General features: G+C 43.8%; 2 protein-coding genes across 6 annotated transcripts; both read left to right on the plus strand.

Annotated features, from left to right (window-relative positions):
• Nucleotides 1-1,478: 1,478 nt before the first annotated feature.
• asb15b (ankyrin repeat and SOCS box containing 15b) lies at nucleotides 1,479-6,056 on the plus strand. 4 transcript variants are annotated; one of them, XM_015958197.3, is made up of 14 exons: nucleotides 1,479-1,642; nucleotides 1,852-1,960; nucleotides 2,107-2,159; nucleotides 2,232-2,363; nucleotides 2,457-2,621; nucleotides 3,007-3,113; nucleotides 3,213-3,351; nucleotides 3,426-3,597; nucleotides 3,964-4,124; nucleotides 4,215-4,359; nucleotides 4,436-4,591; nucleotides 5,334-5,436; nucleotides 5,508-5,661; nucleotides 5,750-6,056. In XM_015958197.3, the coding sequence occupies exons 2-14, from the start codon at nucleotides 1,854-1,856 to the stop codon at nucleotides 5,908-5,910; spliced, it is 1,755 nt and encodes a 584-aa protein (XP_015813683.3). In that variant the 5' UTR covers nucleotides 1,479-1,642; nucleotides 1,852-1,853; the 3' UTR covers nucleotides 5,911-6,056. The 4 variants fall into 4 exon arrangements, with proteins under 4 accessions (XP_015813683.3, XP_070405095.1, XP_054595647.2 ...); XM_070548994.1 differs by having other exon boundaries at nucleotides 2,283-2,363; XM_054739672.2 differs by having other exon boundaries at nucleotides 1,588-1,642; nucleotides 1,852-1,941.
• Nucleotides 6,057-7,726: 1,670 nt separating this feature from the next.
• Nucleotides 7,727-15,185, plus strand: lmod2b (leiomodin 2 (cardiac) b). Of its 2 annotated transcripts, XM_054739671.2 has the most exons (6): nucleotides 7,727-8,217; nucleotides 8,354-8,830; nucleotides 10,834-11,094; nucleotides 11,169-11,372; nucleotides 11,459-11,893; nucleotides 14,917-15,185. In XM_054739671.2, exons 1-6 carry the CDS (start codon nucleotides 7,942-7,944, stop codon nucleotides 14,941-14,943), a joined length of 1,680 nt encoding a protein of 559 aa, XP_054595646.2. In that variant the 5' UTR covers nucleotides 7,727-7,941; the 3' UTR covers nucleotides 14,944-15,185. The 2 variants fall into 2 exon arrangements, with proteins under 2 accessions (XP_054595646.2, XP_070405097.1); XM_070548996.1 differs by lacking the exon at nucleotides 14,917-15,185 and having other exon boundaries at nucleotides 11,459-12,100.
• Nucleotides 15,186-17,319: the final 2,134 nt, after the last annotated feature.

A 17,319-nucleotide genomic window follows, 5' to 3' on the forward strand; every position in this document is an offset into this window, starting at 1 on the left:
GAGCCGCGTTCCTCTTGGACTGCCGGTACCCATCAGCTGCCTCTGGAGCCCCACAGGCTAAAAGACCTGACAGGACTCTTTCTTCAGCTTGACAGCATCCCTAACCGCCGGTGTCCACCAGCAGGTTCGGGGGTTGCCACCACGACAGGCACCAACAATCCTGCGACCACAGCTCCGGTCGGCCGCCTCAACAATGGAGGCACGGAACAGGGTCCATTCAGACTCAATGTCCCCCGCCTCCCCCGGAACATTTTGGAAGTTCTGTCGGAGGTGGGAATTGAAGCTCCTTCTGACAGGAGACTCTGCCAGACATTCCCAGCAGACCCTCGCGATACGTTTGGGCCTGCCTGGTCTGACCAGCATCCTCCCCGCCATCGGAGCCATCTCACCACCAGGTAGTGGTCAGTTGACAGCTCCGCCCCTCTCTTCACCCGAGTGTCCAAGACATGCGGCCGCAGGTCAGATGAAACAACAACAAAGTCGACCACTGAGCTGCGGCCTAAGGTATCCTGGTGCCAAGAGCACATATGGACACCTTTATGTCTGAACATGGTGTTCATTATGGACAATCCATGACTGGCACAGAAGTCCAATAACAAAACACCACTCGAATTCAGATCAGGGGGGCCGTTCCTCCCAACCACACCTCTCCAGGTCTCACTGTCATCGCCCACGTGAGCGTTAAAGTCCCCCAGCAGAACGAGGAGTCACGGGAAGGAGCGCTCTCCAGCACCTCCTCCAATGTATCCAAAAAGGGAATAAAACAGAAACAATAAAAATGATACAAAAACAAAAATAATACAGGTATGAAACATAAACCTAGCCTGACTAATAGATCAGAAAAGAACGATTTCATTGGTGGTTTGAAGGCTTTTGTGGGTTTTTAAACATAATTTGGGTCTTGTTCATTTAAAATTTGCTATTGGTAGCAGTTTCATGTCAATCATGAGTGAAAACTTAAACTAATAAAAGGATGTTTATTTTAGAACTAAATAAATTTTATGTCCTTGTGAAGCTTCAACTGAACGGTTAGATTTGTAGTTCACATTGCCTAATGCTGCTGTTTGCTCCTCCAATATGGCACTGATATGGTTGCTATGGTTACGTGGAAACTCAGCTCAAAAGACCAACAAGAGTGCGTTAATTATTCAAATCATCCTCTTCATTACCACCTGTGAAACTAACACTGTTCTTTTAAAGATAAGATTTTAGCGTAACTAATCTCGTGGTGGCGCTGTTGCTAACACTTTAGCTCGTTAGGAAAGAGATTTGTCGGGAACATGTTGCCTATTTATAATGAAAACAAACAACAATAAACTGGTTTATATGTGTGAAAAACATCTGGAACTACAACAATAACCAAACTGAACGTGGATCTGCGACAGAAGATCTGGGTCCGTGATGATTTGCATGTCAAGTCTGGCGTCAGCAGCCAAACAAACGTGTCGTGTGGTTTTTTTCTACTTGCCACAGTGCCACAGTGTTGCTGTTTGGGGAGTGCAAAGATGACAGGCGGACCATGAGCTGAGTCAGGTCATTTAAAGGAGGTCACTCCTAAAAATAATCCAGACGGCCCAGAGAGGAACCTGCAAAACAAAAACACGGGTCGGAGAGCTGAGGGACGCTTCCTCAGACCAAAAAGGTGAGATAATAAAAACTTTGACTTTACTCCGAGGCTTCTGCTGCGATAAGTGACAAGTTTATACTACTGCTCACCTCTGACTCAGGTTACTGCATGAACCATGTCAGTTAACAAGCTGAGGACAAACTTAAGAGACATGGGACTCCAGCGTGGTTGAAGACTCTTGCAATAACTTTGAGACCATTTTATTTTTGTTGTTTCACCTTCAGACATGGATGACCTTGAGCAGGAAGGCATAAACCAGGAGCTGATTGAGTTTGCCGTACTTGAGAGCATTCAGGATGCCTACAAGCTTCCAGGTTCAGTACGAACGGACCGGTATGAATGAAATGTGACATCATTAACTTAGAGTACTCTGTGTTATTGATGGAAATTTACCTTTTGCGGAAATAAAAGATAAACATTTACAGTAATAAAGCTCTTGTGTAGCATTTCTGAAGAAAATACTTCCTATATTTTTATAGGAAACAAACAAACAGTGAAGACTCCACAAAGATCATGGCAGCCATTGCCAAAGGTGAGATTACATGCGTGCAAACATTAAACAGACTTAAACACTTTGTTTTCACACACGTGTGCACCTCCACAGGGGATGTGGATTCTCTGCAGGAGCTGTCATGTCGTGTGTCTGCCTTCACAGAGAGGGACAGCAGCGGTTGGATGCCGCTGCATGCAGCAGCTGTGCAGCCACAGCTGGAGATCCTGCATGTGGTGCTGCAAGGTCTGAGTCCAAAGCAACTGAGAAGAGTGTGAATAAAAAATAAATAAATAAAAAAATCCTTGGTGTAGCAGATCTGTTCTTGTTTCTTTGCAGTAATGTTATCCACAGACCTGACTTTGGAGGAGCAGACGAAGGATGGAGACACGGCTCTGAGTCTGGCTGCAGAGGCTGGTCGGGTGGAGAATGCTAAGATGTTGCTGAAGCATGGAGCTTCCCCGCACAACACCAATGACAGGAACGAGTCTCCTCTGCTAATCGGTAGCACACACTACCAAACAATCACTGCAAACCAGCAGTTGGAATCCAACTTTCAGCTTGTTTTGATTTTCTCACAGACTGAGCTCTAGTTTGGTTAAAGTAGTCAGATTTGGGCCAGTTTAAACTGAAAATAGGATAATTAAAAGAATTAAATCAGGTATTTCTGACAGTGTGCGTCCATAAATAGAATCATTTGTGGCTGCAAGGCTGAGTACACATATTTATAGTTCTTTCTTGAAATTCCCCTGCTGTTTTTTGTTTGTTGTATGTTTTCTCTTCTCTAGATGAGTTTCCCCTTCAGCATTATCCAGAAAGTTCATAATCAAAAGTTTATGCTGTGTTTATAAATATATTTGAATATTTACCCACCTTTCACACATCACAGCAGTGAGACGGAGCTCGTATGACATGGTCTTATCCCTCATCCTGGGCGGGGCCTTTGTGGAGCAGGTGTGTCTCACTAAGTGGACGGCCACCCACGAAGCTGCAAAGGTGAGCGGTAGTTTAAACATCAAAGAACTCAACATTTTGACACAGTTTCTTCTGTTTTTTTTACCTCCTTCTTCATTGGATGTGTCACCTTCACACCAGGTGGGTTGCCCAGCAGTCCTGATGCTGCTGCTTCGACACGGCGCCAAAGTAACGTCCACAAATGGTCACGGGGTGACACCTCTGGGGATCGCGGCCGAGCACGGCAACACAGAAGCTTTGGAAATACTCATACAACACGGTGGGACACAAATGTGCAAAAATGCTTCATCTTCCCTTCTCTGACTGTGTTGTACTTCTTCTGCCCTCCTTTAGGGGGTGATGTGAACGCCCAGGCCTGCAATGGAGACTCAGTTCTGTATGATGCAGCTGGCTCTGGAAACCTGGACTGCATCAAGCTGCTTTTGGAGCACGGAGCCAACCCAAACGTAGCCAGCTACGCCTGCCAGCTGCCCATCCACAGGGCTGCATACGAAGGCCACATACTGTGAGTTCCTCCTCATTTACTGAGGCGGTTTGACTTGATGATGACAGATACAGCGATAATTCCAATGCATCAGGACATAACAATCTAATCTTAACAGATTATCAAGTTCCAAGAACATTTACATGAGTTTAAATCTTTTTTTTATCCAACCAATCCAGCAACAGAGACAAACACCACAGCTCTGCAGCATTTTCTCTGATGCAAGCTCCACAAAGAGCTCTCTGTTGATCTGTTTTTCAGTTCAGCTTCTAAATAAAACCACAACTCCAACCACGACGTAATGAGCTTTTCCCCTGTCCTGTTTTATGTTCCTCAGTGTCTCTGTTGCTCCCTCCTTTCCTGTTTTCCTCCCACTCCTCTCTGCAGGGCCTTGAGGACTCTCATCCCAGTCACTACAAAGAGAGCGATCCGCCTGTCGGGTCAGAGCCCGCTCCACTCAGCAGCCGACGGGGGTCAGGCTGAGAGTCTCGCTCTGCTCATCCAGGAAGGTTATGACGTCAACGCCCTGCTGGAAAGACACATCTCTGGTAGATCATCTGCTGCATTTAACAAGCCTGTAAATTAGTTTTCATCCAACATATTATTGCAACATTGTTTTACTACATTATTACCTACAGAGAACTACGATGACCTGAGAAAAACTGCTCTGTTCTTTGCCGTTTCCAACGGTGATGTGACCTGCTCTGAGCTGCTATTGGAAGCTGGAGCCCAAACCGATCTGGACCCTCTGAGGTGCATCCTGGTTGCTGTACGCGCGGAGAGGTCTGCAGCATAATTGAGTGCTTTCAGGTTGATGATTTCTGTGGAAAAAGCAGGCTGATGAAGTCTTTGTGTGCAGGTTTGAGTTGGTGCAGCTGCTGCTGTCCTACGGAGCTGATGTGAATTGTTACTTCAGAGTGATCAGCAACACAGTGTTCCCCACCGCCTTGCAGTACTGCCTCAGAGACCGCGTCATGTTGAGACTGCTGCTCAACAGTGGATATCAGGCCTACAAGCACGTATAAACTCTCACAGGCCTCTTTAGTAGGTACACCTGGCTTGTTCCCGGTAGCATCACTTTAGATTGATCCGACTGCAACAGTTGCTGCAGATTTGTTGGCTTCACAATCCTGATGTGAACCTTCTGTTCCACCACATCCCAAAAATTCTGGACCGGACAGAGATCTGATGACTTTGGAGACCAGTGAACTCATTATCATGTTCGAGAAACCAGTTAGATAGGATCTGATCTTAAAGACTTGAGGAATTATCCTGCTGGAAGCAGACAAGTTTAATCAGCGCATCTCCTCCTCTCCGCCATCATCTGATTGTTGCAGCTGACATCCAGACTCATCAGACCAGGAATGGGTTTCCAGACTCTTTCCTGTTCAGTTCTGGTGACACAGTGCGAATTATAGCCTCAGTTTCCCGTTCTTAGCTGACATGAGAGACACCTGCTGTGGTCTTCTGCAGTTGGAGTTCATCTGCTTCAAGGTTTTTATTGTTCAGAGATGGTAGATGGTTAATGCAACTGATGCTCACTAGATACTTTTCTATAAAGCCTATCAAAGGTTGTGAGTGAAAATCCCAGTAGATCAGTAGTTTGTGTAATACTCAGAGTAGCCTGTCTAGCATCAGCAACCATGTTATGTTCAAAGTCACTTAAGTCCTCTTTCTTCTCCGTTCAGGTAGTTCTACATTGAGTTTCTGGAGCTGAATTGACTATAATCAGTAAAATACAATAATCTCTCCTGTAGATGCTTCCAGTGTTTCCATGGAGACCGTGAAGGAGCGGACTCTGCATGGGCCGACCTCCATAATCAAGCTTATCGCATTTACAGCCAACCGATCATCATCTCGGTAAGAGATTAGACAGACATCCTCTTCTGATGCTGTTTTGAGTTTAAATGATGCATTTGACTCCTTTTCAGTTCTGCGAGTTTGTGTCAGTGTCGTGGCTGGCCCATCTGGCGGGCAGCGTTGTTAGGGCCCTGCTGGACTACGTGAGCCACGTCGATATTTGCTCTAACCTGAAGCGCATCCTGAAGAGGACGCCGGAGTGGGATGAGATTTCTGCTATACTGAGTAAGGGCACAAACAGACCAAAGAAAAATACACACAAAAGGCTAAAATAAATCCTCTCACTACCTGGAGGTTGTTTGTGTGTCTTTAGACGAGCCCCGGTCTCTGCAGCACCTGTGCCGACTGGTTGTCAGAGGTCAGATGAGCATCAGGATGCTAAATGACCCAGAGGCCATGTCCGCTGCTCCTTTTCCTCCCCGGCTGATGAGCTACCTGACCTACAGAGAATACAACCTGTACGGTCAGCTCTAATCCTCGTGGAATGCACCTTCCTGAGGAGAAGCACCAATCAAAAATAACCATAGATTTGAATGTCCTATTTTGCGTTTGTATGCCTTTCTATACATGTCTTGTTTTCTGTCTCTTGTATAATATGTTTAAAAATTCCATCAATTCAGCTGAAAAGTCCACGTGTGGCAATTAAATAAAAACATTAACAACCGACAGCTTTTTATTTGATTTTTTTAGCATTTTAGTAACATCAGTAAAAGCATTGGGGTGACAATGGCACAAAAGTGAAGTGCTCACCCCGTAATTGAAAGGTCGCAGGTTCGAGCCCCGCTCAGTTTTGTCCCCGTCTTTGTGTCCTTGGGCAAGACACTTAACCCACGTTGCCTGCTGATGGTGGTCGGAAGGACTGGTGGCGCCTGTCACGTTGAGAAGTGGAGGGGTAAGACCCGATGTGCAGACACCCAGAACGACACGGAGCAGGAGAGGATGTAAAATGAAACATCTTTATTAAGATGATGAGTCCAACGAAAAACAAAGCATGGTACGAAGCCAAAAAAATACCAAGTAGGGCAGAACCAAAGAAAACCTAGTAGAGCATAAGCCAAAAAACCTAGAGACCTAAATGAACCAACACCACACTGAGACGCAGACAGGGTTAAATACACTGGGGCAGGATGAGTGGGAGATGAGCTGCAGGTGCGTGGGGAGAGAAACCTAGTGAAATCAATCAACTAATCAGGGAGAGGAAAGTGAGCAGAGGAGGGGAAAATAACATGACCTAAGTATAAAAACAAAACCTAAAGACAAGAAGAGCAAGATAAATAACTAATGATCTAAGGAGGGAGGAGAACTAATAAACCGGTGGGGAAAGAAACACACTAAAAGAGACAAATTTAATGAAAAGCTGAACCTATAGAAAAACTACAGAGGGGTGACTAGCGGAGACCAACGGGGGCACAGGACCTGGGTGGATACCGGGGGTGGGGGGGTGGGGGTCGGGGGGAGGGGGGGGGGTTGAATGTGGAGGGGCTGCAGACAAGGGGACACATGAGGAACACAAGGAGACACATAAGGGGATCCTAGAGGGGGATGAAGAACACAAGGAGACACGCAGACCATGACAGCGCCAGTGCTCGGCAGAACTTGCCTCTGTCAGTGCGCCCCAGGGCAGCTGTGACTACACCATAGCTCATCCCCACCAGCGTGTGTGAATGGGTGAATGACTGATTGTGTTGTAAAGCACCTTGGGGGGTTCCAGGACTCTAGAAGGCGCTATATCAAATACAGGCCATTTACCACATTTTATTGATTCAAGATTCCATTTTGTTGTTTTATTTAATTCTGTGACCCCCCCCCCCCACACACACACACACACACACACTGTTTTTCTAGACTGAAGAATTTTGTCTCAATACTTTCAGATGAAGAACAGCTTTTTAAAAGTCTTTCTAAACTAGTTTCTGCATTTTTAAAGGAATAAAATCCAATTTTTGTGGCCTTCCGGGACTTTTACCGTGACCATTTTGCTCCTCCTCTTGAAATATTTGTGTAAAAAAGTTGAAAACACCTACTTGTTGGATTAACACATTATCCGAGTTTAAATTTCTTTTTTCTACGGATCTGTTCGGTCCAGCAGATCTTTTTTTGGCCGTGAACAAAGCCGCCCAACTCATAGTGACGGACTGTCACAATGACCGGCCGCTGAGCTCACAGGCTTTTTGTGGCTCTGCCTCAGAGCTCAGAGACTCCCAAAAAAAGACGCTGCATCATGAGGCCTACACTTGGTACGTTCCCCTCTGATCCCTCTCTTAAAGCCTAAACAGCAGCTGGCCAGATTAGAAAGGAGAGGACGGGGAAACACACACACATCGTCTCCAGTTAAGACTACATTACTCTTTCAATTTGTACAGTTCTCCTTGGCATGGATCAATATTTCTGGACTTGATCCCCTCAGTTTATTGATCTCCAGCAGCTTTAATCTCCAAACCTGGACATTCTACACACTTTATTCTAGTTAATTGCCGGCTGGATTCTCCTGATCAGGCTTTGGACATGAGCTGTTTTGGGTATCGCCGGGAGCTGAGTAAGTATGAAGATGTCGATGAGGACGAGCTGCTGGCTTCACTTAGCCCGGAGGAGCTGGCTGAGCTGGAGAAAGAGTTGGCGGACATTGATCCTGACGCCAACGTGCCCATCGGACACAGACAGAGGGACCAGACGGATAAAACTCCAACAGGGACTTTCAGCAGAGAGGCTCTGATGAAGTACTGGGAAAACGAGACACGTAGACTACTGGAGAACGAGATAGGAGGAGGAAGCCCCAAACCAGTAAGTGATAGCTCACAGCTGAATTTATTTGAACAAACTATTTGGTCGCACTGCAAATGAAACCAGAGCTGTTTCTCTGATAGTTAGGCTTCAAAGGCCAAACGTTTAAAGGCATACGTAATGTGTCCAAACACAGGATGAAGAACAAGAGGAGGGCAGCTTGACACGAGACAGAGAAGAGGAGGAAGAACAAAATGACGAGAATGAGAAAGAACGTAAAATAAATGAACATTCAAAAGAAAAAGATGAGGATGAAGATGAAAGTAGTGATGAGGAAGAAGAAGAAGAAGAAGAAGAAGAAGAAGAAGAGGAGGAGGAAAGTGAGGAAGAAGAGGAACCTGTAACAGAAGAAGAAGAGGAGGAGGAAGAAGATAATGAATCCAAACCTGAACCAGTGATCGATTCAAATTCACTCAAAACCAACAAACCAACGTTTCTCAAGCTTCAGAGGGCGGAGCCTATCCAGCTGATCCCTCCTCCTCCTCCTCCTCCACCTGTTGACCTAAATGCAAATGGGAACCCAACTGTTATTGATGACGCTTTTCAGCGAGTCCTCAGCAACGACCTCCAACTCACAGAGCTTAATCTGAACAACATCGACGACATCTCACAGGTACGATGACTTTAAAGCATCTTCAATCCTGAGTTCAGTGTCAAAATTATTAAAACGGGTCCACAAAGCATCAAATTCAATTTTCTACTAAAATCTGTCTAGTATTCAAAAAAATCAAATGTATGATAGAACAAGTCTCATTATTCATCATCACATGCTGGGGAATTTACATCTGCGCATTTGACCCATCCCCATGGGGAGCAGTGAGCTGCAGCAGAGGCTGCGCTCGGGATCGATAAACCCCAATCCAACCCCGTAAAAAGGACATCTTCCAGTTTTACATCTCATCAGTGAATCCTACAGGCTAGTGAGGTAAATTTGGAGGGTTGCAGATGTTCCACAGTTTCTCTAACTGCAAGCCTTAGTTAGATATTGGCTAATTGTGAATTTAAACTGCTATAAACAACACAAGCACACACAAAAATAAATAAATAAATAAATAGTTTTGCATCTTTCTGAACAGAGGCTAGATTTTGAAATGTTTTCCTAACATCGATTTTCTGATCTCTTTGGTTGCAAGTAGAAATTAAGCAAAAATAACCTAGTCAATGCTACGTTTAGCTAACGCTGAGAGAAATATGTGCAGAAACTTGTAGAGTTTAATGAAAAATAAGGTTGGGAACAGTTTCTCAAAAAATACATGACATTAGCTTAATAATGTTCTTTTTTTGGTTACTTTATTAAGTATAAAATTAAAGGTTCCCTGAAAAACGTACAATAATTGTTCTTACTGAAATACGATCTGTCACACATGCAGGCTCAACCCATTGCCTGCATAGGGAGCCTAAATCTCCTCCCTTTCTGGGCGGCTCACGGGTCCCTGGAAGAACAAAAAAATTAAGGCAAGTCAACGGGGCTAAAAACGCTATTTTCTAATCCGCTTTGCCTTACGCCCTGGATCACACATATGTTGAACTGCACTTTAAATGAAAAGTAATGATGGGTGTTTCGACCACGCCAGTCACATACTTTGAGATTTATTAGCTTGTAAAAGTTCATCATTAGCATGACTACAAACTAGAAATCGGCACGTCGCATATGTGACGTCACCACATAATCTCCTCTCCCCAAAGTAGCTGCTACTTACCACATAACCAGATTTATGGTGGTTCTTTCCTCCTGTGGGAAGTTTGCTGAACTTACAGGCCTTTTTCCTCAGTTTTCTCCGTGTCTGGTTTGATGACTTCACTTTCGTGAAACACATTTGTAGTCCTGGACTTATTTTCACACAAAACCTAAAATAGCGTTTCCCCCTGTTCGAAAATAAGCATGTTCTTTGTATCAAAATGTGTCTTTAAAATTTACGGACGCCATATGTGAAATCCATGGCACAAAACAAGCGGAATTAGAAAATAGCGTTTTTAGCCCCACTGACTTCCATTCATTTTTTTGTTCTTCCGAGGACCCATGGTCCAGAAGTAGATGGGCGACTTAGGCTCCCGTCGTTGGGAAACAGAGGAATTCTTGAGACAAAAGCCAGTCTCTTCTATGACACAAATAAATATTTGCATTCATAGATTGGCCTACCTTGGTTTGCAATCAGAAAGCAAAGCATGTCTTGGCTAGTGGAAGCTTAACCTTAGCATTTGCAACTCCACAAAGGCAATACATTTGCTTATCATGAATATTAATAAAGTTTTCTGCCCCTGACTCCTCCAAATAAACAGGAGCACCAGAGCTTTTTTCCACAGAAAATGACTCAAGCCATTAATTTATACTTAATATTTATAATTAGAAATATTTTTATAAAAAAAAATTTATTAGCTCATTCAAAAAAAAAATCAATAAACAGATGGTTTAATAAGGACAGTCTGGTATACACACCTGGAAATCAAAACATTCATTATGATTTTCTTCAGCCTTGTCTTGGGTGAAATTACTCTTTAAAAGAACAATACAACTATAGGTCTTATAGTAAGGATTTAAAACATCTCAAAGTTGAACACGTTTGAATTATTCTCTGTATGCTGTTGTTGTGAAAAATCCCTCTGATTATTTTACAGGAAACTCTTGTTCGATTTGCTGAAGCCCTGAGATCCAACACCCACGTACGAGTCTTCAGCCTCGCGAACACCAGGGCCGATGACTACGTGGCTCTGGCCATTGCTAAGATGCTGAAGGAGAACTCGTCCATCACCAGTCTGAATATAGAGTCCAACTATGTGAGTGGGAAGGGCGTGATGGCGCTGGTTCAAGCACTCCCTGGGAACAGCACCCTGACGGAGCTTCGGTTCCACAACCAGAGGCACATGTGTGGCGGACAGGTTGGTGTTGTGTCAGTCCAAATCCACCCTCTCCCCTCTGTCTGATGTCTGATTCTTTACCAACCTCTGTACAGGTGGAAATGGAGATGGTGAAGGTTCTGAGGGAAAACTACACTTTGATCAAACTGGGTTATCAGTTTAATCTTCCTGGTCCCAGAATGAGCATGACTGGGATTCTCACCAGGAACCAGGACCGACAGAGGCAGAAACGACTGCAGGAGCAAAGGCAGCAGCAGGGGGTGCAAGATGGAGCTGTGAACCCTCGGACATCTGCACTGGTTAGCAGCTTTACTTCCTGTCCCACTGGGAAGCGTGTCCTACTCCACCAGAACCTTCTTTTGTAATTCTTTACCTTTCTCTTTAGAGAGGAACACCTGGTTCATCACCCTACAGTTCCCCCTGGTCCTCCCCCAAACTACCCCGAAACGACATGGTCAAAAAGCAAACTCCCCCCGCGCCACCCCCTCCTCCTCCCCCACCCCCTCCACCCCCACCCCCTCCTCCCCCTCCACCAGCTCTCCCACAGCAAGAGAAGAAGAAGCCCACCAGGATGATCGCGGAGGTCATCAAGGCCCACGAGGCAGGAAGCAAAAAAATGTCTAAATCAAAAAGCAAGAAGGGTAAGAAGACGGGGAAGGATGAAACGAGGAGCATCCTGAAGGAGCTCAAGAACACCTTGAGACCCGTGTCGGCGGAGAAGAGAGGGGAGGAGGGCAGCAGGCCATCCACGCCGATGAGGTCCGCCCACGATCAGCTGATGGAGTCCATCCGTAACAGCAGCATCCGCAGCCTGAGACGGGTGAGAGATAAGACGTTCCTGCTAAACTCTCAAATATCAAACTAATGTAACTTATTCAAGGAGAACACAGAGGCAGTGGTATCTGACTCATCTTAGTGGCTAATGTGGTTGGTGCAGTAGGCTTGGCAGTAGGCTTTTTGCCACCAACTCAGTGGTGCCCCCAAGAGGTGGCAAGGGGGGCCATGGTCCCCCCACGGGGAGGCTCCCTATTTTAATGAATCACATTTATGTCACACAAACCATAAACGTATCCTCTTTACCATACCATACCATACCATACCATACCATACCATACCGTACCATACCATACCATACCATACCATACCGTACCGTACCGTACCGTACCGTACCGCACCGCACCGCACCGCACCGCACCACAACACAACACAACACAACATAACATAAAGTAAATCCTCTAATATTAACCTGTATTTAATTAACTGCCGGGTATCATATTTTGGCCGGTGTCGGAGTCGGCGGAGGTGAATAATGGCCGTTTTTTTATTGTGGCCGGGTGGAATGTGGTAACAAGCAAGTACGGGGGGCGGTTGTGTCATCGTCTCACTTTTGATTTGCCAGTGATAGACCGCAAGGGTAACTTTAACCGTGCGGAGATGAAGAGGAGGTGAAAATTTGATATCAAGTTCAAAGAGAACATGCTGATTATGCTGCAGAACACTCTGGGGAGCAGTAGCAGGGGTTGTATGAACTAGTCAATAGTCGACTTCACCGCTCTATAGTGACTTTTTATGCCTGTCATCGACTAGTCGCTGTCACGTGATAATGACCGGCAAGATGCAGTCCTCGGAAAAGACAGCAGCCTGCTGTCAGCAGGTGACAAGCCCCTGCGCGTCGGGAGGCAACGCGCTGTGCCACAGCGTTGGTACCGACACCCGCCGTAAAACGGACATTTAACCAAATTGTGACCTTTACCCTCTTGCAATTTAACATTCCCCTCACCCCCATTCTAACCTTAACCAGTTTGTGCATGCAAAGCTCTGATTGTTGACGCGCTCCAGAGATCTGCATCCTAAGCGCGGCCACAGTAACATTATCAAATCAGGTGTCGCCACCTCAAAAACTAATTTAACACGCGATCGTTCATGTCGGCTCATTTCCTTTTATGTTTTCTGTCTTATTTGTGCCTGATGCTTTTCGCTGCTGTGGAGCGGGGCGCATCACCTGTTTTGTCCTCGGTGACGCACCTAACTGATGTGGCCGGCGAGCACTCCGCTGTTTTTGCGGTCGGTAGATCTTTTAGAACTGCAGTTCAAAGGTAACTCATAAGGTGAATATATATGAACCCAGGTAGCAGTTTTTCTTTAGGATTGAGAGGAGATGCAGGAAGATAATAAACAGGCAGGACAGAAAAATAGTCAAATAAAAACAAGTTAGTTTTGTACCTGGTGGTTGCAACAAACAGACACCACTGAAGGTAATCAGAAGTAAGGAACAGAAAATGAAATAATTATTTTAATGTTTAGAGCAGCAGGAACTCTGAGAGGCTGCAGGCGCATCAGTGAGTTTGTGGCCGCTGCGCGTGGGGGGGAGCAGAAACTACCGTTGTTAAAAGAAATGTGTTTAACTTTGAAAATGTGGGCGCAATTTTAATTGTCAAAAACTCCAGCGAACCATTAGTTCATTTTGCTCAAATAGAAATTGAGGCCTGCCTCTAATTCTGGTCCTCCTTCCAATAAAGGCCCGGAGCTTGATGAGCTTGAGTCGAATACAGACCCGGGCCTGTATTAGCAGATTTACGGCAACATAACATACTAACTAACTAACTAACTAACTAACTAACTAACTAACTAACTAACTAACTAACTTACTTACTTACTTACTTACTTACTTACTTACTTACTTACTTACTAACTAACTAACTAAAACATAACTAAAACATAAATGTAAAACGCTATAAAATATACAATCAATGAATAAATAAAAAAAGTCATAGTTACAGAAATGTGTATAGGTCGTTGTTGCTCATTAAAAAAAGTTATGGATAGTTAAGGATAAAGTTAAGTTAAAGATAAATTTCCATAGTTTTGAGGATGTCTCTGGAGGTAAATGCATTGGATGATTATTGTTTTTATGATGAACATTTGACAGCCACAGGCTAAACTGTCCCAGAGCACCTATGAAGTGCTAACCACTATTGTCGTTGCAAGTCAACTGTGCAATAGCAATAAAAGCTTTGAATCGAATGAGTTGTGGGAGACGGTGGCAGAGAGGAGTTAAGTGCCCAGCTTGTAACCAGAGGGTTGCGGGATTGAGTCCAGCTCAGTCAGTCACAGTTGTGGAGTCCTTGGGCAAGACACTCCACCCACATTGACCGGTGGCACTAGTATTCAGCAGCTTTGTTTCCATCAGTGCGGCCCAAGGCAGCTGTGGTGACTTTGTATCTCACTGCCACCAGAGTGTGAATGGGTGAATGTGCTGTGAAGCGCCTTGGGGGGTAGTAGGACTCTAAAAGGTCATTTACCATTTTACCATAAGGACCGATTTGGTGTGCCACCCCCAACACTTTTTCTTGCCTGATCTAGGCCCCCTGTGGAAACTTTCTATGGGCACCACTGCACCAGCTCCCCCTTTGGTTTGAACATAGGCAGCAATGCTCTGTCAGGCAGTGTACTTTTACCCTGAAGTGGATGATAACCTGAAACAGTGATAATGAAACTGAAGGGAACCATTACCTGAGCCATGGTTTGTTTAGTGTAATGTGTTGCTTTTACATAAGAGGAGGCATTAGCGTTGGCTTTTCAGCAGCTCATCACATTGTTGTGGAAAATCATCTCTGCCCTCAGATAATGGGGGTCTCTGGGTGTAGCTGTTAAATTCCATCCTCTCAGTGCTGCAGGTATTTATAGAAACGGTTCTCCGGAGCTTCGATAACAGCACACATGACACTTAACCGCACCAACAAAGCTGGAAACGATTGCCTTGGTGCAGCATCTAAAAGACGACCTTTGAGGTGTTGATCGGCTCCTCATGATAACTGCGAATATGTTCTTGTTATTTTCCAGGTGGAGGTGCCGCGTCATCTACAATAAGAAAGCAGAGACTAACTTGGTTGAAGCGTGAAAGACGAAGATGTGTGATTTCTGAGAAAATAAATCAGAATTTAAAGGATTTAATTCAGGAAATTTGCACGTTATTCACACTAGAAAAAGAATTTGATGTTATTTTCAGATATAGTGACGACTTTGTTTACTTTCTAATTGTATGGAATATTGTAAATATGTTGTTGATGGAACTGTATGGATTTCTAATTATAGCCATAACATTTTTTAAAGTTTGGGAAGAGTTTTCATTTTTATTTTATTTTGCTTTTATTTAGGAGGGAACCAGGATGATTTCTGTATTTAGAGAAAGTGGCCAAGCTGACACACACACACACACACACACGCATGCACGCGCGCACGCACGCACACACACACACACACACACACACGCACGCACGCACGCACGCGCGTGCACGCACGCACGCGCACACACACACACACACACACACACAAACCTGTGAGTCAGCACTCTGGTGTGATGCCACTGATGCAGTCCTTCTCTGACACACTGAAAACGCCCACTCCTGTTAGCAGTTTTTGCCCACTTTGAACAATTCACAACGCATAAAAGGAGAGAATGAATGCTCAACTGTGACATCAGTGTTGATAAAAAGACACTTTCAAGCATCAGGTTGCAGATTCTTCCTCCACAATGAGCTAAATCTGTAAACAACACTTTCATTGAGTGTTTTTACAGGGTATCTAGTTTTTATACGTAAGACGTGACGTTCTTGTTTAGTTTTTTAAAGCAACTTATTATTTTTCTTAAATGACTGAATATTATGGTATTTCATACCAAATTGAACTGAAATGAAACTAAAAATCCAGAAAATTCAAAGCTTAATAAAAATATTTTCATAAAACTTCAGTTTTTAAAAAACAATTATTAACATTTCTGACAATATTTTAAAAGTTGTAAAACATTCACATCCTTTGGATTTTGCAACATTTGAAAATGAATCCAATATTTTGTGCTCATTTTAAACAATAATAAAAAAAGACAGACCCCCAATTTCACCAACAGCAACAACAAATTATTTAATTTATTTATTTGCAACGTCATAAATGTGGCCTGATCGGTGTGTTATTTCTCATTTTCTAAAGCAGGCGCAGTCTTGTTGGACAAAAACAGTAAAATAATCAAATGAACTCCATGTTTAATTCATTTGTGTAACTAAAGTTTGTGATTTTATTTTATTAAATTTGTTTTCTATAAAATTGTATATTATTCTTTATGCCATTATTTAATGTTCATCATTGTTATCCAACAGAATAATAAACTAATATTCAGGTTAGTTATGACAATATTCAAGTCCTGCAAATGAAATGAAATTTTAAAACAAAATATTCTCCATTCTGGACCGATCGTTTTACTGTCCGTCTGCCAGGGGACCCAGCTATGAGATGTACATCTGTTTGAGTATTGTATAACTTTTACAGCATTTTTCAAACTTTCTGCTGGCACACACACACACACACACACACACACACACACACGCACACGCGCGCGCGCACACACACACACACACGCACACGCGCGCACACACACACACACACACACACACACACACACACACACACACACACACAGTCATTCTGCATTTTTGATGCAGCAAAAATCCATGAGCAAAAACAAAAACTAAGTGCATTGGAGCTTTCTCCAAATCACTAGTTTTATGCAGGTAAAATCCTTAATGATGTGCTTCTGCTGCTGTTCTGCATGTCGGCCTGACAACCCCGACGTGTAACCAGTGGAAAGTAACATAGCTGCTCTAATCCTATAAGCTTTTCAGCCAAAGTGACTGATGCAGGTTCAGCTGATGGGAACATCAACTAAAAATAAATATCAATTCATCCTGTTCATTAAATAAAAACAAAAACAGCAATAGAACAAATAGTTGTCTCCCCTTTCCTCTTCTCTTACCCATACTTGTGCCCTCTATTTACGACGACTGTTGTGCCACAAAGTGGATTTTTCTCTACCATTCTCCATCAGTTGCCACCTGCCTCCACCAGGTATAATAAACACCTGTCTCATTTCTTGTGGACATCAAAAGATCATTGAATTACACAAGCTCATGTTTCTCAAAGGTAAAAAGCTTAAAGAGATAACAGGCCAGACAGCTTGTCACCCAGAACATAACCAAGGCCTTTTGTTACTAAACTAAGAGAAGAGTCATGCATCTAACAAGTAGCAACAAAAACACGAGAATATTTAGGAAGACTGAGCTTTATCATTGCAAACTGGAAGTTTATTTTAGAAGACAGTGTTATGTGATTGTACAAATTAATTAGTCCCTTTTAATCTCTAAATTAAAACTTAAGAGTTGAAATAAAGTGTTGTTATAGGTCTCTTGTAGCAGA

Source organism: Nothobranchius furzeri, chromosome 1 (genome assembly GCF_043380555.1).
Source record: "Nothobranchius furzeri strain GRZ-AD chromosome 1, NfurGRZ-RIMD1, whole genome shotgun sequence".
Classification (NCBI taxonomy): domain Eukaryota; kingdom Metazoa; phylum Chordata; class Actinopteri; order Cyprinodontiformes; family Nothobranchiidae; genus Nothobranchius; species Nothobranchius furzeri.